The sequence below is a fragment of the Harpia harpyja genome, chromosome 16 (genome assembly GCF_026419915.1).
Source record: "Harpia harpyja isolate bHarHar1 chromosome 16, bHarHar1 primary haplotype, whole genome shotgun sequence".
In the NCBI taxonomy this organism is placed as follows: Eukaryota; Metazoa; Chordata; class Aves; order Accipitriformes; family Accipitridae; genus Harpia; species Harpia harpyja.
This window is the reverse complement of record NC_068955.1, coordinates 8,473,920-8,495,958: the sequence shown is the minus strand read 5'-3', so window position 1 is coordinate 8,495,958 and position 22,039 is coordinate 8,473,920. Positions and strand designations below refer to the sequence as shown.

The following is a 22,039-nucleotide window of genomic DNA, read 5'->3' as shown; positions in this document are numbered from 1 at the left end:
TTTCCACTTCTTTCTGTGTCCAGAAAGATGTGTTTAAGGAGGCAGAGCAGCAGGTATGTAGCAGCAGACAAGCACCCCAGTAGTACAGCAGCTAGCTGAAGCAGGTAAGTTAAGAGCTCTGATTCTGTCTCTCCAAATGTTTTTGTTTCCAACCCTGATTGTCCAACATGTGCCACAGGATGACTAGAGGCAGTGCCTCTTATTCCCTGGAGAATGTTTTTAGCCATAAAGCTGGTTGAAACAAGAACTGTTTTTTAAAACAGAAAAATAAGGTAGTACTTTTTTACCAGTATAGGAAAGGAGTAGAATGATTTACCAGGGCAATACAGTAGACACTCCACCTCTGGGCAGTGCTAATGTAAGACTGGATTTCTCATAAAAGATTTACATTCATTTTGGACAAGTTCTCTAAGTTATGTTGCTGGGAGGTCAGTTCAGATATTGGCTTCTTGCCTTGGAACTCTCTTTTCTGGATGGCCCTTGAACTCACCTACCTGCTCCTCCACTTGGAGACCCAGTGGTGCATGGGGGTTGGATTCAGGGTCCTGCAGCTCCATCTTGGTGGCTGGCCTTTTCCCTGGTGTGTCAACCTGTGAGAGGTACTCAGAAGAGCCATATTGTTTTCTTCTGGAACTGGGCGCAAAATCTTTGCTTTCATCCTGTGCAAAGGAAAATAAAGAAGGCTGGGACTCGAGGACTATGAAAGGGTCTGGAATAGCACTAGGTTCCTGGTCCTGGGTTTGCAGTGCGAAGTGCTGGCTTGAGTCCCTTTGGCAAGGAGGGACTTGGGCCACAAGGCCACCTCTGACATGTCCTCACTTATGTGCTATTTCATAAAGATTTTTTTTTTTTTTTAAACCAGCCAGTAATTTTAATTCAAGTTATGGGTGCAGAGTCTTCTGTTCAGCTGAGTGACCTGTGCACAAATCTGTGCTCAACCTGCATGGCTTGCTGGGCCCAGAGTGCTTGTATCCATGAGGGACTATCAACAGAAAATCCCATGGTTTAGTGACTGAAGCAGTTTCTTAAAAGTATTAACTCTGAGTTCTACCATGGGTGGGGGGTGGCCAGCAACCTGAATGTCCCATTTTCTTGGCAATGAGGATGTGATATGGGAGTGTCCTACACTGTTTTCCTGCTATAGGCATCTAAATGGCACTTTTAAACTCACTAATGTTTTCTTGGAATGTTGGCAGAGACATTTATAGGATCATACCCTTTGATTCAGATGCCTACAGTCTGCCTTAGGGCTGGTTGGGGCACCTTTGTCTTTTACTGAGGCAGCACCCTGCTGTGAGTCATGAGGGTGAGGAGTCCCTGTCACCCTCCAGCTCCCCAGGAAGATGGCAGTGCTTTTGCTGTTGCTGTCGCTGGCTGGAAAAACCTCCTTATCCACAAGTTCCAGCACATTGTAAGGTACCATCATGTCAACATCAGAAACAAAACAAATCATGACAATGGTGAGCTTGCAATAATGTAATGAGCTACTGGGCAAAGCGCAACAGCTGCACTGTACTCCTGAAGGCTTTATCAGCTCTGCTTACTTTGGGGATGGCATTGTGTTTGCTGAAAAACACAGTGCACAGCCCTATGAAAGGGCTGTGGGCACTGGTGGAACAGATTTGGTCCCTGCCCTGTGGCAAAAGGGATAGCAGGGAAGGGAGAGGCAGCAGCCCCTGTGCCTGGCAGAAAAGCATCTGTGAGATGGACACCAGGCTTTGATGACCTCCCAGAAAGAAGCTGTGACATCTGGTGGGTCTGGATAGGCAAACATCTGCCCTGAGCTGGCCCCACTGTGGATGACATCCAGCAAACACTGGACCTGACCTCTCCCTTGTGAGATGTGAGCAGCAGCAGCACCTTGGTGAATAGGCACAACACAGGGACAGGTCCCACAGGGACCTCCAACCAACCATAGGCCAGAGATAACCATGGTGGGCCAGGCTGCTCATAAAACTGAGGTGATAATTTTAATTTAGTGAATGGCAGTAATCTTGGTGGACCTGGACAGCTTAGCAACGGCTAGGCACCTCTGTATTTCTGATACAATGGTTGTCTTTAGAGACAAGGCCCCTGGGTGAGCATATAGGACCTCCATCCCCTTGGGCACCTGACAGTGCAGCATTCTGCTGTAGGGCAGCATGAATTTATGACTAGCAATCCAAATACACTGGTCTCAGAGAGTTTTGTAGGTTAAGAGCTGAGCCAGGGCCATCAGGCTGGCTACCCCTGATGTGTTGGCGATGCAGACCAGTACCTCCTGGTATGGCACCAGAGCCAGGTCAGTGTGAAGCGCAGCATGCTCCATGGCACCCCAAAGGACAATCAGCTAGTCACTGACGAGCACCTGGGAAGCTGCTCTGAACAGGCTGTGACTCCCAGGATTTGCATAAAACAGAACAGAACCGTTGGACAAAGTTACTAAGGTCCAAGGAAAGATGAGAACACTAATGTGGCATGGCTGGCTGCTTAAGTAGAAGCTTATGTGGAGTCAGCAAGGGTGAAATGGTGATGGATGCACTTTATATTAGTCCCTAAAGCAGAGAAGGGGCGAGAGGCAGCACATCCCTGGATACTGTCAGGGAGACTTTTTGATGAGACCCACCCACCGTAAGAAGATATGCATAGCTTCACTTGAAGAAAAGCCTACCTTTAGGTTTTTATCTAATTTATGCAGCACACAGCCCAGCTCCAGTCATATTAATGTCACAGCCACAAGAAAAATGAATTAAGTGCATTCATTTTGTATTGCTGCCTGCTTGTCTGCTCACTGCCTGCCAGTGCCTTTGGACTAATTTGGGCATTGCAAATTTTCAGCAAACATCACACCAGAGAAACACCAACTTCATTATCTGAAACACGAAGCCCAACAGAATGACTGCTTGAGGTCTTGCATCTCCTCAGGGCTTTTATGGGAGCCCGAGAAAGGCTGGCTGCAAGCACTAGAGGGAGCTGGTCCTCAAGCTGTAGCATCCATCCAGCAGCACCTATTGCTTTCTGGGTCTCCCAAAGCAGCGCTCCGAAGAGCTGCTGCTGCTGTAGCACAAGTATTGCTAAGAGCTGCCGATGCCTCAAGTAGCTTCATTAGGGACATTTGCCTACATCGGCCATGCAAAACCGGAAGGCTGAAATTACACCTTGTGCCTTGGCATCTCCTTGCAAGAATTATTTCCAGGTGCTCAGTTTGGGTCTATCCCGAGGGCCAGGCTGAGGCAGGGGCCAAGCCTCCAGCTTGCTATAGCTTCCTGCTGTGCTGCAGCAAATGGTCAGACATCATGAGTATTTCATGGAGGAGAGGAAGATGTATTTTGGCAAAACCAGCACAGACCCTGTGTTTCTCAAATAGGATTCTTAAGGCAATCTCAGGCTTTGGCTAGTGGAGCTGGGAAGAGGTGACAGTGATGCCTTCACAGGAGAGCTGAACGTGCAAAGTTAGCATAGATCAGTGCCAAACCTTCTGCCAGAGAAATAGCTACATCTTTAACTGAAACACAAATCCCAGCAGAAATAGACTGCTTGTGATATGAGGCATATTATAAGCCTGAAGATACCCTTCAAAGGCAGATACTTTGGTTTTTTCCCAAGGGCATATGCAATAATTTGACCTGCCCAAATACATAAAATTTGGTATAACATCTGGTATATCTGTGTATCTGCAGTTTTTCAGGGTAACTTCATGCTCCTCATTTACAAGATAAAAATATACTTAATTTATGACCAAGAATTCAGATTTGTGACTATGTGGTGTGCGTGATTTTATTTCAAAGTATGATGCACAGAGATACCTAACTCAATACTCAACAGCCCTGTGTGAACTAACCACGCGGTCGCTTTCCTGACTGCTTGTCACTGCAGATGCAGGCAAGGCTGGAAGACAGCTAATTCATCAGGAATACCCAGGATGACCATGCAGAGGTCACATTGCTCTGTCAGGTGCATTTCAGCTGCTGTTGTAGGCACACTGCATAGCTAGCAAATTTGATCTGACAGTGACCTTGAGGCCATCTGCAGAACATACTGCAGAGCTACACAGCCCTGGGTGGTGGGCTGCTAGAGGGAAGATGGGAAAGAAATATGTGAGTGCTCGCTCTTTAGGGCTCCATGACTGGTCACACATGAGCCCAGCTGCAAGTGGAGACCTCTTCAGCTGTGAGACTCAAGGTCGTGGGTGCTGTGAATTCAAACTCCTGGGATAAAGGGAAGCCCAGGGATTGATTTCCTGTTTCCCAAGCATATAAGCTGCCATTATGCAAAAGGACAACCTCAGTCATGTCAGTTCTGCCTGGACTCACGAACGAGAAGTACAGACTTGACTATGACCCACAAGTAACCCTGGCCAGGGAGAAGATGCATTTCCAGTGTCCAAATGTAGCTAGAAGGCCAACCAGCACTTCGTAACACCAGGCAACAGACTCTCTGCAAAGCAAAGCAAAGCAACGGTGCAAATTATTCTGTGCTTCTCATTGCCAGAGAAGGGAAGTTTTGCAAATGTAAAACTCCTTTCACATCTTCACCACCTCATTTTTGTCAATGCCAGAGTCATTTGGTTATGAATCTGTCCCCTCTGCCACCAGGCCTGTCAGATTACTCAGCTGGTCTCCTCCTGGAGACTGGCAATGGCAGCAGCTGCTTAGAGCAGCTCTAAGTAAAGAGCAGAAGCAGGAGCTGCAGCAGGAACCGGCATGTGGTTTAACGGACTGGAGGGGCACTTGGTGCGAGTGAGCTTGCTTGAAACATGCTGGAGCCTGCAGTTCCGGTGGCAAGTATAGCTCACCAGACCAACTGTCTACGTATGTCAGCCCAGCTTTGAGGGACTCCCCTCACTGGTACCAGCCAAAGGAATAGGAAAAGAACACAGCCATCCCTGTGGCTCTTGCTTCTTTTCAGGTGGCATATTGACACAGACCAAGAAGGGAGCAGCCCTGTGCAGCCAGCCACCACTCATCTGTTTAGGAGATGCCTGGGAAGCATTTCCAGACCAGAGTCTGGTTACACATGGGGAAACCATGCAGTTCTTACCAAAAGGAGCTATATCTCTACAGCTGCCATTAGAGCTACAGCTCTGCCTGAGGCACAACCCTATTAAAATCTGCTCATTTTGATCATATTTTCATTACTGCTCCAAGTTGACAGTGCCATGCAAAGCCACTCTGAAAAGCACACCATGTCCTACATAAGCTGTGACTATGTCTTCTATGATCTTGGCAAGATGAAATGCTACTTTATAGTTATTCATATGGTATTACAAGACCCAAGCAGATGGATCCAATTTCAAGAAGTCTAAATTAGGTACTTCATATATGAGATGCTCTACTGAAGATAGCAGGAGCTGGGAGAGGGCAGCACTTCAGGAAATAAGCTGTAAGAATTTAAAATCAGGCACCCTACAACTAACAGGCAACTTGGAAAAGCTCATCAACTGAAAGAGTGTTTCACATAGGATACTTACAGGTAGCGTGGTCCGGTGCCAAGCAGAAGCTGCTGTAGGATCACTTGCATAGCTCCTGCGTGTCAACAGTTCAGACGCACTTAAGTTACTTTTGGTCCTTCGGGACCCCAGTTCAGGGGCACTCCAGGAATTAGCTGTGGCACTGGTCCTTGCTGAGGTCTGCTCCAGGGAGTTTGTTCTTGCACTGTTCCCTTCCATTTCTGAGAGGTCCCCTGAGGACCTACACATGTTTGTAGTAATGGAAGCTGCGCTTTTCTCCACTTTGGTTTGAGAGTCCTCCAGGGAATGTAAGCCTTGTCTTGTTCTCCAGGAACTTCTCACAGTGACATGTTTTGTTTCAGATGAAGCTGCATCTGAAGAGCCATGGCTCTTCCAGCAGATTGTCTCTGAAGGGGGCTCACTGTTCCTCTCTGTGAGTTCAGAAGTCTTTATCATAAAGCTGCTTCTGGAGACCACTGTTTCTGCTTTACTTCTCGGCGCTGCCTCTCCAGTTCTGTCTGTCTCAGATAATTTCAGAGCACTTTTATTAATCGATATCTCAAAGGGTGTGGGGAGATTGTTTGTTATTGGTGAAGGCTCATTTGGAGCAACTATGATGTTGCTGGTGGTAACATGCCTTTCCTTTGCTGCTGTATCTGCACTGGTCCTTGAAGCTGTTGGCTCAGAAGGGAAGATTGTGATGCTGCTTGTCATTTTATTTGTTACCATTTTAAAAACAGACTTCTGTTTTTCTGACTCTGCCTCAGAAACAGTCCCTCCCATGACTGCCTTCATATCCTTTTCAACAATTGCAGGTTTAATGACAGCTTTTGATCTCAGAGCTTCTCTTGGGCTGAACGACCTTCTGGATTTAAATCCTCCAGTACTGGCATCTGATGGTTTTATACACTTGGAGGAGTCTTCATCATTTACAGTGTTTCTGTCATTTTCAAAAAGTGATGCTCTAAAAACTCCCCTGGAACTGGAGAACTGCTTGGAACTGACTTTCTTCCTTGTCTCAAAATCTGACTGAGTGATTGGTTTTTTGCTTCTTCCTGATTCTTCATCTGAATTAAGTTTTTCCTGGTTACTCTGGATGGTTTTGGAGTCCATTTTTAAGCCAGCATTTACATGATCCATTGCTGAAGTTGAAGACTGCTCTGTGCCTTCTTTATCAAGACCTGTGAGAACCTGCAGGATGTCTTCTTGACTCCTGGAGCGATGGGAACGCTTTGTTAGTGTTGAAGGCTTTGCACTTTCAAGTGATGTGTCTGTGAATTCTTTTTCCTGGGAGATTATTGCTCTTTTAGCCCTCCCCTCCAAGGGCTGTCTGTGTGATGCAGCAAAAGTGTTCACTGCTTCTGCTTTAGAGCCAGTGGAGTCCGATGCCAACACATGGGATGAGAGGTGGTACCTGTATGCCGAAGCTGTGCCGTTGGAAGACGTGTGATTACCCCTGGTGAGCAGCGCGTCTCCCGAGCAGTCACTGACTTCTGCCTGACTTGTTTTCAGCTTCTCGGCCAAAGAAGCCACCGATTCTCCCTTGCTTGACTTTTCATCCCGTGCATCAGCACCAGTTTGGCAGTTGCCACGGAGCACCTGAGATGGCTTTTCAGCCTTGGATCTTGGGCCTGTGTCACCAACAGGTTTGGAAGGTGCTTTCCAAGATTTCTGCTCCTGTGCAGCGGGAGGATATCGGCTGAGGACAGACGGCTGCTCTTTTGATCTCTTCCCCTCATTCTGCGTGATGCAGCCTTCCTTATGACCAGAAGAAAAAGTGGAAACTAAAGATTTCTCTTCCAGTCTTTTTGTATCTGTCACAGCAGTGTCTGAAAGGGCAGATGCACCAGATGCTTTTCCTGCTTTTCTGTTCATTAAGCTTGGACTGGGCACCTGCTTACCACCGTGGCTGTAGCTGTCATTACTGACAGAGAAATCTCTGTTCCTTACTCTTTCCCGGCGCTGCTGCGGTGAGAGCTCCCTTGACTTGTGCTTGGCAGCTGTCAAATCAGCCGTGACACCTCTGTATTTAGGTCTGTCATGTTTTCCCCTGCTAGAAAAGCTTGTATCTTCATTTTCGACCTCTCCATTCTCCATATCTTTCTGTTTCTTTATTTGCATTTTTATTTCTTCTAGCTGACCCGTTAAGAGTTTGTTTTTATTCTGTTCACTCAAATAACTGTCTTGCAGGTCATTGTTTTTGGCTCTCATTTTTTTAAGTTCTTCTTCTAAAGATTCAAAACGTTTGATCTGAGTTTTAAGTTTCTCAATTTCTTGGGTGAGATCTTTCACTTTGTTGTCTTCCTGATTTTTATTCTTTTGGTTTTCTGATTTATTCCTGGTTTCATTTTCTACATGTTTCAGGTAATCCACACTTCCCTTCCTCCTGGACTCCTTAGAGGGCAATGCAGAAGTCAAGTCATCTTCAATTCTCAAATCATTTCTGTCCAGGAGATTATTTGATGACCTTTCTAGCAAGTTGGATGCATTTCTAGTTTGATCTGCCCTATTTAGTTTATTGTTTTGTTCTAGTTTCTGAGTTAGCTCCTGGATTATTTTTTCATTCTGCTTTTCTCTTTCATTAAAATGTTTTCTTTCAGTGATAAAGCTCAGCGCTAAGGATTTCAGTTTTTCTAACTCGCCCGTTAAGCTCTGCTCAGTTTTATCCAGCCTGTCCTCAGATGCTTCCAGTTCTTTCACTTTCACTCTAAGTATTTCTAATTCTGTAGATATCTTTTTGGTCAAGTTCTTTTCTTCATTAAGGCTAAGACACAGCTGTGTACAGTCGTTCTTGCTCCTGCCAAAGGCCTCCTCCAGCTTCTCCAGCTCTGCCATTCTCCTCTGAAGGTGTTCAATTTCTGACTTCAGCTCTCGGGTGAGGCTCTCTTCCTCTTCAAGTTTTTCTTTCATTAACCGGCAAAGCTCTTCAGCCTTCCTAATTTCTTCATCCTTGCCTTCAATCTTCAGCACTCTTTTCCGCAGGGCTTCAACATCAGCCAGCATGCTGGAATTGCTGCCTTCTGTCTGGATAACTTTGTCCTGGAGGTCAAGTAGCTCATCCTCTGCTTTCTGCAGATTTTTAGTTGCTTCCTCCAGTTCATCAAGGCGGCGACTAAGACTCTGCAATTTGAACCGTAGGTGCCGATTTGAGGTTTCCTTGTAACCTGTAAATTCTGCCATGTTTATTTTTTATTCCTTTTAGGTGAAAGCTTTGCTTAGTCTTGGTGAATGGTGTGGTCTTTAACACCTTGTGTATTCCTGGTATGTTACCGTTTCTTTGAAAAGAGGCAATCTCACCCTGAAAGAAAAAATGTTTAATATCAATATAAGAGCTCAGAACATAAGTATTCTCAATGTATAAGTTAGACTATAAATGTTTATATAAATAACTTTTTAATTAAACACATTTTTGAATGCTATATTAGGAGAAACGAAACTGTGGAGAAGAGCCACAGTCCATTTACTTTGGTTACAGAGGGTTTCCAAAAATAGCCTGTTCCAAATAGCTGAGGGAAGGAAGTGCCCTCCTCTGCTGGTCTGCACAGGTGGTGTGTGCACAACCGGCAGACCTTCATCCCAGTGCTCAACAGTCAGTACAAGCTGCCTACTTGCGAGCTCTTGGGCTGCGGTGGTTCATGCATGTGTAGGACTCAAGTCGCTGTGCACGGACATGTCCATGCAGCAGACACCTCTCTCTTCAGCACTGCACCAGTGTCCTGAAGACGCCTTAGAGATGAAGATTCAGGAACCATAAACAAGACCTGGAAACTAGAAAATGCAACCCCCAGCCATTTGGTGGCCACTGAAGATGGGGTAAGCCCCCACACACCTGGCTCACAGATGGAAGGTGTGAAAGCTGCTGCCACTTGGCACTGCCCATCGCTACCAGTATTTCTCCTGCAGCCCAGGATGCTCGGCAGAAATCTTCACCTGGGTTGTAGTCACATCCCAAGGACACTCTGCCGGTGGAGTTTCAAGTTTCTCCCTCCTGTTTCAAGAGCTGTTGTTGCCCTCGGCTGCCACCCACTCACCCACCCAGGAGATGAGGAGTTGCAAACGCTTATACCTCTCTTCGCTGCCGCTGCCGCTGAGCAGTGATTATAACACATGGGCACCCTCTGATGCACTGAATGTAGATCTCTTCCCAGCTCAGCTCAGAAGTGGCAGGGCTTTTTTTTTAAACAGCCCCTCTGTGCTTGGCAGGGAGTAGCAAGGATGGGGGACCTGAGTGGGCCAGAATGGCTGCTGGGAAGATCTTAAGTCCCTCTTTGGCACTCGGCATTAGCATCATCCTGTCCTGGGCACATCCCCAACATGCGAGAGGGCTACTGCAAACTTCAGGGGAGGGGAGTGACTGCAGCTCTTTGACCTGTGCCCTTGCTCAGACTGTCTGCCTTGAAGCAGGACTTGGCCTCCAGCATTTTTGTGGAGCTCCCTGCAGAGGAAACACTCAGGAGTTTCCCATTTCACAGTGCCAAGAAGCGAAGAGCAGGATGTGGGGAGGAGATAGCGCCGGTAAGGGAGACTGCAGCGCCCCAACGCAAAGCCTTTGACTGAAGGTGATTCATTTCCCGCCGGCCAGGGGGGCCCGGGCTGCCAATAGGCACCTGCCACGCACACCGGGCACTCACGGTGCACACCAGGCACCCTGCAACCCCTCTCCTGAGGGACCTCCCTCACTCTGGGGGGAGGGTCACCAACGTATTTGCTTGGTCTCCTGCACCTCGGGCAGCCGAAAGGAGCACCACAAAGAGCACCCGAAGAGGAACCTCAGCGCGCAGTGGTGCACCTGGCCTTGGCCACACGCCTGTCCCCTCCCTCACCACCATGATCACATCCCGCTCCTGGGCCACCCTCCCTCGCGCTGCCTACAGACTGTAAGGGCCGCGGCCCTGCTGCGCGGCTGTCTGCAGACAGGAAAGGCTATTCAGACCCCAGCAGGATCCCATCAAGAAACGTCACCAGAGCGTCGCAGGAAAGGCCAAAGCGAGCAGCTTCGCAGTGCCCTGAAAACAAAGCCCTGTCCCCAGCAGGCCTCGGAGCAGGGAGTTAATGGTTAACCCAGCGTCGGCCACCGGTTGGGAAGTGAGAGCAGCCTCCTCCCCAGGACACAGCTGGCAGAGCGTAACACAGGCAGACACAGAGCAAGGCTGGTGTGCAGTGCTGGTTTTCAGGCCACAGATCCTGCAGGTTGTTTCTGCAGAGCTCAGGAGAGAGGGCTGTGTGTGGCCCACAAGCGTCGTGCCAGCCGGGAGGGGGGCAGCTCTGGCTCCCAGGCGACAGGCTTCTCACCACAGAGAGACCATGGTGGCTCAGCAAGCTCTGCCAGTGAGACCAGTCCCACAGCCCCCTTCATCTTCATGGGAAGGGGTAGGAAATGGACAGCTACCTCCAAAGGTGGGTGGGCAGAGGGGTGAGGCAGAGGGACTGCTCTTCCCTTTCCTCCCTCTTCTACATCCCAAATATTCCTGCAGCATCAGTTGCCACCTGGATGGAGTAGGACCCACATACACACACACCTGGCACCCTGAGGAAGCCTCACTGTGGAGGCCAGCAGAGGCTCAAACTCAGTGAGCAACTGGGTGCAGAGAGGTGACCTTGCCCTGAAGACAAAGAGCTTCTGCAGACAGAAGAAACAGTCACCCCAGGAGGTGACCTGAGGTGGTCCAATGCAGCCTCCACCAGGAAGGAAGGATGTTATGGGCACAGATCCCTGGAAAGGGACCCAATATTGCTGGTGAACTACCCATCTCCTTGCTCCACCAAACCATGCTCCTAAAGCCGGTTCCTACAGAGTCTGGACCATGGCTAATAACATGCCTTTGTGTCTACACAGGATAATGCTGGGTGAAGAGCTCGGTGTGGGCCATGAGTCAGGATTTAGACCCTCTGGCTACACTGTCACAGCTCATGGATCATAAAGAGCAGGAGAGGCATGTTGGGACTGAGTCACTGATCTCCTCTGTGGGTGTCAGAGGCTGCTCAGAGACCCAGAGGAGAACCTGATTTAGGAGGAAACACTCAAATCTTTGAATGAAACAGAAAATTGAACTCAGCAATTAGTTGCATGAAAGAATTACTAGTGGTGTCCCTCAGGGGCTGATGATGTTTAATGTCTTTATTAACAACAGAGATGATGGGATGGAGTGCACTCTCAGTGAGTTTGTGGATGATACTGGACTGGAAGGCATGGGAAAGCGTGGCCGGTATGCTGGAGAGCAGGGCTGCTATTCAGAGGGACCTTGACAGGCTGGAGAAAGGGGTGGACAGCAGTCTCGGCAAAAAGAAGTCCGAGTCGTGCTCCTGTGGCACCAGGACAGGCTAGGGATGATGGCTAGAAAGCAGCTTCACGGAAAAGGATCTGGGGAGTCCTGGAGGATGAAAAGTTGAACAGAGGTCAGCAGTGTGTCCTTCTGGCTAAGGCAGCCAACCATAGACTGGGCTGTGTCAGCACATGTGCGGCCAGCAGTTTGAGGGAGGTGATCCTTCCTCTCTGTTTGGCTCTTGTGAGGCCACATCTGGGGCGCAGTGTCTAGTTTGAGACTGCCCAGTACAAGAAAGACACAGATGTACTGGGCTGAGTTCAGCAGAGGCCACCAAGATGGCCATGGGCTGGAGCAGTGGACATACAAGGAGACACTGAAGGAATTGGGTTTACTCAGCCTGAAGAAGGGAAGGCAAAGACCTTTTGCTGCCTGCAGCTGCTGAACAGGAGGGTGTAGAGAAGACAGAGTCAGGCTCTCCTCTGAGGCACACAGTGAGAGAAGAAGATTCAAGCTGCAAGAAGAAAAATTCCAAGTAGATATTAGGACTTCTTTCCCACCCCACTCACCGTGAGAGTGGTCAAACACTGGCCCAGGGTCCCAGAGAGGCTGTGGGACCCCATCTGTGGAGGTACTCGGAGCTCTACCAGAGGCAGCCCTGGAACTCCCCAATACCTCCCCAGCTGACATGATTTACTGCAAAAGATGAAAGAGGCTCAATCTAATTAGCTTAATAAGGAGAAGTAGGAGACATAAAGCAACATCTTTTACAAACAAATATGTTGGGAGAAAGTATCCACAAGAAGTCTTCTAGCAGAAGGCCCTTTAACTTCCTGGCATAGCCAGAACTAACCCCAGTGCTTGGAAACAGAACCTAAACAAATGAGTATTACAAATAAAGTGCACATTTATAAGATTGAATGGAATCAGCCAATATAAAATATTAGCTTAGATGTAGTGGCTGCTTTAAGCTGGTCATGCTTTGAGTGAGGGCTTGAACCAGAGACCTTCAGGGATACTTCCAACCTAAATTACTCTGGCTATTCCTGACTGTTCTTCTGCAATCTGTCACTGATATCAAAATATCAAAAGGAATGGTGCAGGATTCAAACACTGGGACTACTATTAATGCTAATTAATATTGTTGGGGGATGTTTAAACAGAACTTGTTAAATAAATCCAATAAGGCAATAACTTGCTCAGCTTGTAAAGGTACTAAACAATCTGACATGGATGTATAGACTTCAGATTTCTCTCTCTCTCTTTCCAGAAAGTGAGCAGTTCTCATCCTAGCTCTACTTCACATTTTTAGCAAAAAAAAAAAACAGGAAGAAAAGAGGATGATAATTTTCACAAATAGCAAAAAAACTGTGGCAGTGGCAAATATAATAAGGACAGTTCAGTTAAACAGAGCCATCTGAGTCACTGATAAAGTGGGTTCAAAAACTCTGAAGGGCTATATCCTGGAAACACTGAAAAGGCTTAAATGGTGACAGCAGAAATCTTATCTACAGAAGCAGCTGATGTACTGCTGCAGCTCATAGGCAGACCCTCTTGGCTGTATCAGCAGGAAATACTGACTAGAAGTATGACAGAAGAAATTACATTATTTTGTATGCAGTACTGAACTGTGTATTTACACACCCAAGTATGACACATCTCACCTTGCTTAAGTAGTGACACAGAGCAAGAGAGACACCTACAAATTGCTCTTGAATCTTCTAGATTCAAAGAGAAAAAGATGCTCAAGTGTCTTCAGCTGACCTTCCCAGGGACACAGGACTTTTCACAGGAGCAGAAGAATCACCCCTTGAGGGATCGCGCTCTGCCCACTGACAATGAAGGGAACCTAGACATGGGCTCAGGCACAGATATCTGGATGGCAATCGTCTCCCCTGGGAATGATGCCCCTCTCTCTCCAGGGGCCATGCGTCAAAAACACAAGCTGAAAGTTTGGGAAAAGCTGGGGAAAGTTTTGTGAAAGCTCAGAAAAGTAGTCATTAATGCTTTTTTACCCTTTAAAACTCTAAGAAATCACTGATTTCACCAGAACAAGGGCAATTCTGCATTCGAGTTCTTGAAAAAATGCCCTTCCAATGAGACAGGTAGGAAGCCTGGGGAATCTCAAACTATCTGTTATTCAAAGCAAATATCAAGGCAAAAAGTGTGGCCAGTAAATACCTACAGGGAGAAAAGATTTTTGTCTGATCTAAAAGGTTCTTTATTATAGCACTTGCAGCTAAAACCCAATTTCACAAGAGAAACGTGGCACACAATTTAGGTGATTCAAAGGAGTAACTTACTAACAAACACAGCAATGAATTTACCAGGATTCACTATATAAATGACTCATTCTGATTCTACTTTTCCCCATGGATTTGTCATTAGGTTTTCTGGTCCTCCTCAACAAGTACGTGTATCTCCTAACTTTATTTATATTTATCATTATCAATTGCATCCTCCCCCTGTATAGTACAGATTGTCTTTCAGGGCTCTTCTGACTCTGTGTGGTTTTAAATCATAGAATGAATCACAAAATAGTTTGGGTTGGAAGGGACCTTAAAGATCATCTAGTTCCAACCCCCCTGCCATGGGCAGGGACACCTTCCAGTAGATTAGGTTGCTCAAAGCCCCACCCAACCTGGCCTTGAACACTTCCAGGGAGGGGGCATCCACAGCTTCTCTGGGCAACCTGTTCCAGTGCCTCACAGTGAAGAACTTCTTCCTTACATCTAATCTAAATCTACCCTGCTGTTTTGGCCACAGCATCCTGTTAAAACAGCTGTGAGAATTCAGTATCCAGGACATTTACTAGAGTACTTTCATAACTCTCAATTACCCTTCATGTTCTTAAATTTAATTTTTTCTGCACACTCAGTTTTGCTCATCATTATCTACAGTTTTATGAAAACATTTCTTTAGCAGCATCATTGGATATAATCTTCCACTGGGACTGTATTATCTCGTCTGCACAAAACACAGTCAATTCACAGCTGTGCATGGAGGCAAAAAAACTCTAACTAGAAACATTCATGCTAGCTGAAACACTTTATGAATTAGGAGATAACCATCTTGTATTTCAGGAAGAGCAATTAAATGACTATGACTTGAGACCTACACAGATAACCTCTGCCAGAAGGACTGTGATGCTGTTCCTCTGCAGATGCACAGAAGCATCTTACCCTATATGTCATGTTCCTTGCTCTGATTTGGTTATTGGTGAGAGTCCCACAAGCACCCACTGCTCTGGGTTTCAGGATGTCCCCAACATGACCATGTGGGAATAACTGTTGGCACCCACTCCTACTGTGCTCTCCGCTATGCCAAGATAAAAATGCTGACAGCTGCCATGCATGTCTGTGGAGTGCTAGAAGACTCCGCTATCTCTCATGAGCACATTTTGCACTTAATCTTTGGGTTTTTATCTTTTCGCTTATGCTTTTATACTGATAGTGCAACATCCCTCACTGTGGTTGGGGGAGCCCAGGCTGCCAGTGACAGCACTGCTGGTCTTCCACAGTACCCACCATCAAAAGGGTGATGTCACATCATATATGTTAAGTTCCAGCCTTACCCAATCCTAAAGATGAATGAGAATTATTAATGCCTTGGCCTACAGCCACTTTTTATTCGTTTCTTCTTTTGCTCTTGAAGCTGTAGGGGTTTCCAGTAGACCCTGGAGAGCAGCACTCATCGCAGGCAATAGAAAATCAATAGATTCAAACACAGCTATAATCAGAGATAAGAATAGCAATTTGCCCCATTATAGCTGGAGTCCTTGGGGTCCTCCGGACTGTCAAATCCACACAGGCTAAGGGTTTTACATCCCTCAGCTGACAGCTGGTCTGGTTTCAGGGGAGGAGCAGAGTAGGGCTATTGTCCATGCTCTTGTGGATGGAGTGTACACCTGGTACTACTCCTTCCACCTCCCCAAATTCTGGAGTGAGCTTAGATCTTCCCTGTTCTGTTTTCTGCTAAATTATTACTTAGAATACCCGTGGGAACTGTATTTTTGCACTGAACACAATGCTGGGAGTGTTTGCACACACCTGGGGAAAGGGAGCCTTAGGCAACGCAGGTCTCCAGACTATGTATTCTAATTGCATTAGGCAGCTGACAGTCACTTCAAGCAGAAGGACAGTTCTGGAGACGTACATCAGCAAAACCTGAGGTAGCAAGGGGGGGGGGGTCCTCTCAGCAGTCCCAGATAGCCAAGCAGGTCAGGGGGGAGTTGATTAGACTACGCTATGGTTCTAATGCATACTTTTCTGCCTGAAGTATAGGTTAGGTGTGTTTGTTGGATTCTGCCCTGTGTGCATAGACATCTGCAGTTTTAATTAAAGGGTTTCTGGTGTTGCATACGTATGCAAGGGAGTGTGAACATGTCATGCTCAAATGCGGTAATGCTGCTAACGATTCATGCTTGTATCATAGCTCAACACGGTGAGAGCATCAGTGGGATTTTTCTTCCCTGCCCCAGGGTGGAATGGGCTGGGAGGAGTCCAGCATGTCATTCTTCATTTGTAAAGCAAAATTTCTCTGCCACTTATATAGGAAAAGGACATGGGTGTCATAAATTGCAGCAGATGAGGATCCCGTGGCCAGAGCCTTCAGTAAGTTAAAGAGAGACAGAAGGAAAGTTTTTCTTAATTTGATTTTGCCTTTTATGAGCTCCTTCCAGCACCTGGTTCTTGACCCCACACAATGATACACAGTCATGGGAACAGGAGAAGAAAAGGGTATAAAACAAGATATTCAGTCTAAATAAGAGCCAGAGTCCACTATGTGTCATCAACCCCGCATGCCACCTGCAGGCACCTAACAACCTCCTGGGGCAGCTGAAGAGAGGCAGATGATGTGTTTGCTTACACACGGTGTGGAAAGGGGCACCCTCGCCCCACTGAACACAAAGGCAAAATGCCAAGTGACTTTTAGGGATGTCTGTATTTTGAGGGATGAACTGTCTCAGAAACATCTGCATCTAGCTGGAGAGGAAATTTTCAAAGTCAGAACAAGCTAAACAATCTGGAAGTGGTTTGAATATTGACTAATACAATGCTAGACTAGAGACATGTGAAACAAAGAGACAGCAGCCAAAAATAACCACAGCAACCACAATGTTCAAGGAGACTAAAACAAAGACACCAATAGCATCTACAGCAAGTGTGGAAGACTGCAGCAGGCTCTGCAGATGCAGGAGAGGATCTGGCACGTCACTAAGTCACACCGACCCTACACCAACACTCTGATCACCCACCAAACTCCTCAGTGTTGCTCTGCTCCTGGCATTATAACAGGAATTTCTCTACTGGAGCTGGCAGGGCCAATGTGAAAGCAGCAGAGCATAAAGCCACTCCCAGTTGCTCACAGCAGATGCTTTGAGCAGCACTGGGGTCTGAGCAGACACAGTCACTGTTGCTTTACTGTGCACAGCAGAGATTTTGCTTTTCTCTACAAAGCTGCTACTGCTCTCCTCTGGCTCCCCTTCAAAATCACTGCTTGCCTCCCACTGGAAAGACTCACAAGTAAAGGCTCACTGAGACCAGGTCTGAGCATTCGGTGACTAAGTGCAGCATCTTCCTTCCAGCAATACACAATGGTGTTAACCTGCACAAGCATCAAACAGAGCCCTGCAGCTGGTGGCATCCTTGCCATGGCAAGGAGGATGTTACCTGTAGTCTGGAGCTCTTGATCAGAAATGGATTGACACTTTCAAAGCCCCTCAGCATGCTGCTCCTATCTGCCCGGTATCAAAAAATGCCTTGTACATGCAAGAGACAAGTTACCTATTTTGACAAGCTCTACATTTGCCTTATATTTGAATTCAGCAACACATTTTTCTGTATTGTAGGCAAGCAGAAGAGTTGGTGGGACAGCTGGGGACCTCATCACATCATAGACCTCAAGAATTATCTTTCTGCCTTCTGCACACTGTTTCAAGTAAAATGCCCCATCCTGCACTGGAATCAAAGCTGAGGAAGATGTTTTTCTTCTCTGATGCAGTGTCCCATGCTGCTACTTGTACTGTCCTCAGAAACAGATTTTACTGTCACATTTGATTTCACAAACACTATGCGGGCATCTCTCCAGCGAGTCACAAACTTGGCAGCATCCTGCCAACGGCATGGGAAAAGCAGCCTCCGCTCAGTAGTGCCTTTGTAATATTCATTGGACATGGAGGTCTTCCACCTCCTTCACCCCTCCACCCCACCTCCGTCAGGCTCGGCATTGCAAGGGCTTCAGGGACCACGCCTGTCACCAACACTTCACCCCCGTAACATGTGCTAGCGTCAAGGTGCTGCCTGGAGCTGAACCACCCACAGGCTGGCTGAAAGCCACAGGATCCAGACTTCAGAAGCCTCAGACTAACTGAAGTTTCCCAACTGTCCTGCCACGAAGCCAGCATTTTGTCTGTTACTGTTGTCTACTTTGTACCCAGTTGTCATTGGTTTTTATCTGTAATTCTCCAGCATTGCCCCTTTCAAGGAAAGGGGCCTTGTACTCCTCAGGGATACTGCAGTATTTATGAACACATTGGTTCAATGTTAACAGCAGTACAAAAACCAAACAGAGTATTAGAGGAGGAATGTAAACCAGGAGGGAAAACTACTGCTCAGTCTTGAGTACTGTGGGCTTCTGGCTTGTCCATCTCAGAAAAGCTGTATGTAAGGAGACTGCCCAGAATCAGCCTCTCCAGTCTGAAACAGAGACAGCTGATGGGGGGAGGAGTTACTAATACAGAGCCATAAAAATCAGGAGAGGAATAGAGGAAGTTGATGTTTGCTGCCATCCATAAAACACAAACGGATGGGCATCAGCTGGATTGACTGTGGGGAGGTTCAAAGCAAGCAGCAAGACCATGGAAATCACCACTTGCAGGATATTATGGATGCCAAAGTTTACACAGATCCAGAAAATTATTAGAAAAATTCATGGAAAAAAATTTCAGAGATCATTGAATGCAAAGAACACAAAGTCCTATGACTCAGGAAGTCCCTGCAAGTGGGCAGGGGGAAAATCATAGTGTATATTAGCTATTCTCATGCTTCTCCTCTACACCTGCTTTTGGCTACTGGTGCAGCTAGGATGCTGTGGAGATGGGCACCTTGGGTGCCCTAGGTGGGACCTACAGTGCCCTCTCCTCTGTTCCTTTTCTTCTCTCCCACATCACTTCAGTCTACCTCTCTGCTTCTCAAACTTCCATTTTCCCCAGATATTTAGCATACAGTAAAAGCTCTTCTCAGACCTATCTTCCACATTGTCAGTTTAACAAGCTTGACTCCTACAATTGCTCTTCTAACCTCTTCACCTGGCCACCACAAATCTTACCCTTCAAGCATGGCTCTATTCCCTCCACCCTCTTCTGTCATGCTTGGCTCCTGTTCCTGCTAGTGTTTTCACTCCCTCTTCCCATCCTGTTGCCTTCTGCTTGTCTCTGGTTGGGCTCATTCTGTTCAGTGCTCTGCTGCTGCTTGTACGTGGTGTTACACTGGGGAACTCCTTGCTGCAGGATGTTATGCAAGCTAAAAGTCCTTGTGGGTTCATAAAGCAGCAACTAGACAAATTGAGGGATTTTTCTATGAAAGTCATACATCCAGAGACAGGGACCCACTCCTAGCTCAGCAAGTCTCAGAGCCAAAACTTGGAGGTTGGGAAAATCCTCTGGCCTGCATCGTTGCACACTTCCCCTGTCCCTGTCCTCCTTTCTGGGAGTCCATTTCTAGCCATTGCTGGACATGGGATATAGGGTAGGTAAACCTTTGCTCTCATCCAGTAGAGCTCTTATCATCTTCTTGGGGCTCTTGTATTGTCCCATCCCAAACACCTATCCAAGTCAGATAGGACTAACACTGCACATCTGACAAGTGCCACGCTACAAATGGGCTAAGTACCCAAAAGCATAAACCCACACAATTTATCGTCCAGCATCATCTACAGAGCTGGGAAAGGCATCCCTGGTACGATATACCTAATAAGATCAGCTTCCAGTACTCATAACCATCTCTGAATCATTTTTTTCATCAGGTGTAAGCAGTTTTAACCTTCACATTCTTCCTAGCATTATACCCGAGAGCCATATGGGCACTGATATATCCCTCTTGGCATGAAAACTATAGGGTATTATATGTTTCTCTGCACCCTGTCTGATACAGAGTATACTCCACTCATTAACAGAGTGGTGGAAGGACATCCGAGCCAACTCCTTTGCAGGAACACTCCTTTGATTGCTGTGAGCTTTCCTGGCCAAAAGCCTGGCTCAGCCATTCAGATGTTTCCACATGGATCCCTACAAACCCTGCAGAAAATGGGGATTGCTCCAAAAGCCCTCCCAAGAAAATGAGTTCATGGACCCAGTAGCACAGAAAACTGGTTATTCTTGTGACTGTCTTCCTGGAAGAACTCAATCAATGAAGTTTTTAAGTGCTAAGACGAAAGCTTTTTAGCTCCCTTACACCCGACACCAGAACAGCTTGGGGAGTTGCCATAGCTACTGACTGCCTTGAACCACTGCAGCTACTGAACCATCTGTTTTCTGCCTTGGACAGAAATGAAAGGACAGACAGGCAACCAGCCTGTGTGTGGGTGCCTGCCCAGCCTTGGCACAGAAATGCAATTCAGCAAACTCCCAACAGATCTCAAAAGCTGGGACAGAGCAGAGTTTTGGAAAAAGGAAGCATACAGGCCCAAAAGAAGCTACACTTCACACCTGCACCAGTGTCTGGGGGCCAAGACAGCAGTGTGGCTGCAGAGCAAAGCCATGTGGGGATACTAAGCAGTAAACAACCCCCTAACATCTCCCAGTGTGCTGTTCAACAGTGCAATTACAGAACAACTGGATGCACCTCTCATCCCCACCCACAGAGTCCCAGCTATCCCCAGTGTTCAACGTGACAGTGCATGCTCCTAGCTTTCTAATGCATGCCCCAATTTTTTTTTCTTTAGGACCAGCAGGGCTGCTGTCCTCATAGTTTGAAGTGTATTTCAGAAGAAAGCAGCAGCTCTGCTAATCATCCTGGAGTGCAGGGTCCCAGGCTGCCTGCTGCTGCCAGGAAGCAACTCTGAAAGCCACAGTGGCATGTTTGATTCACCTAAAAAAGGCTGTAGGGCATCACACTGAACCCCAGCCCACTGCTATTGGACTTCCCCAGCAGCCCTGACTGGTCTTTTGATGCACTGCTGCACACCTAGTCCCATGGCCTATTTTCAACATTGTTTTGGACATCCCACCGAAATAAAGCAGCATTTGAAAAATCTGTTGCCACAGCAATGGCTCTCTGGCCCTCAGACTATACGATAACACTCCAGAAGGAAGCTGGCACTTTCCAGCTTTTTTGAGCTAGTCTACTCAAGGAGGTACCCTTTCATAGTATTTGTTCAAGGATTCCCCCAGGCCCTCTTTCTTCTGCTGCCTGTTGGTCACAAGGTTTGCAAGTCGTCTTTCCTGAGGTCCATGATCTGATGAAAACACAAGTTTCCTTGCTTGCATTGCAATTTGGATTCCTACACTTTGTTCTGCTTCAGCCATTTAAACAAGTACTGGGTCTGTTGCTGCTTGCTCAGGGATGTTCCAAACTGTCCTAACACTGCAGCTGCTGGACCAGTGTGTGCTGGCTGAGTTGGATCTGATGCCTTCTCACTCTCAGCTGCATATTCCCCCCTGCTATGCACACTCACCACTCCTATCCCAAACATTCATGCAGGACTTATCTAGGCTAAAATTAACCTCATTAAGGTAAGAAATAGTGGACAGAAAAATGTTTGTCCCAGCACAAAGGAGTACAAGGTATGAACAAGGGTGAAAGTGAGCAGCACAGGAGCAAGGAAGGAAGAAGCAGAAGGCAGCACCATTTCTCCATCAGTGAGACTTCCGACTGCACACAGCTGCCAGCAGCATTTCTTAAGGAAAATGGTGACGGAGCTCTTATTAGCTCCCACCTACATAAGCAGTTCAGCAGAAATGGGTTTACCTCCAGCAAGCTTCCTGGATCTGCACTTCAACTTTGAACTCGCACCTTCCCAGAGAAGCTAGTGCCCCCACGTGACACCAGCAATGCAGGACCTGCCCTCGGTGCCACCCCACATCAATGCATTCCTCCACCACATTAGCAAAAGCAGCTGAAGACACTCTGAGCTCGGGGTCATAGAGACAAAGGCTAACTTTGAAGACCTACGGAAGGACCTTCCAAGTCTCATCAGGGAAATGACAGATGACATTCAGTGTAGATCAGCATTATGTTACAGACATGGAAAAAAAATCCTAACTTTACATGTAAAATAGCAAGCTTTCAGCTTACTGCAACCATTCAGGAAAATACCAGCTCATTGTTCCACAGTGGTCAAAAATCAG

At 47.0% G+C, this 22,039-nt stretch overlaps 1 protein-coding gene across 3 annotated transcripts in view; it reads right to left on the bottom strand.

Moving 5' to 3' along the window:
- The window catches only part of LUZP1 (leucine zipper protein 1), a 43,758-nt gene that overhangs the window by 6,114 nt on the left and 15,605 nt on the right, over nucleotides 1-22,039 (bottom strand). For 2 of the 3 annotated variants that reach the window (XM_052810919.1, XM_052810920.1), the window contains exons 2-3: nucleotides 5,450-8,726; nucleotides 495-659 (exon numbers count right to left, since the gene is read on the bottom strand). In XM_052810919.1, coding sequence (XP_052666879.1) covers nucleotides 495-659; nucleotides 5,450-8,608 — 3,324 coding nt within the window. In that variant the 5' untranslated portion in view covers nucleotides 8,609-8,726. The remainder of the gene's footprint in view (nucleotides 1-494; nucleotides 660-5,449; nucleotides 8,727-22,039) is intronic. The other variant, XM_052810921.1, reaches the window with a different exon arrangement.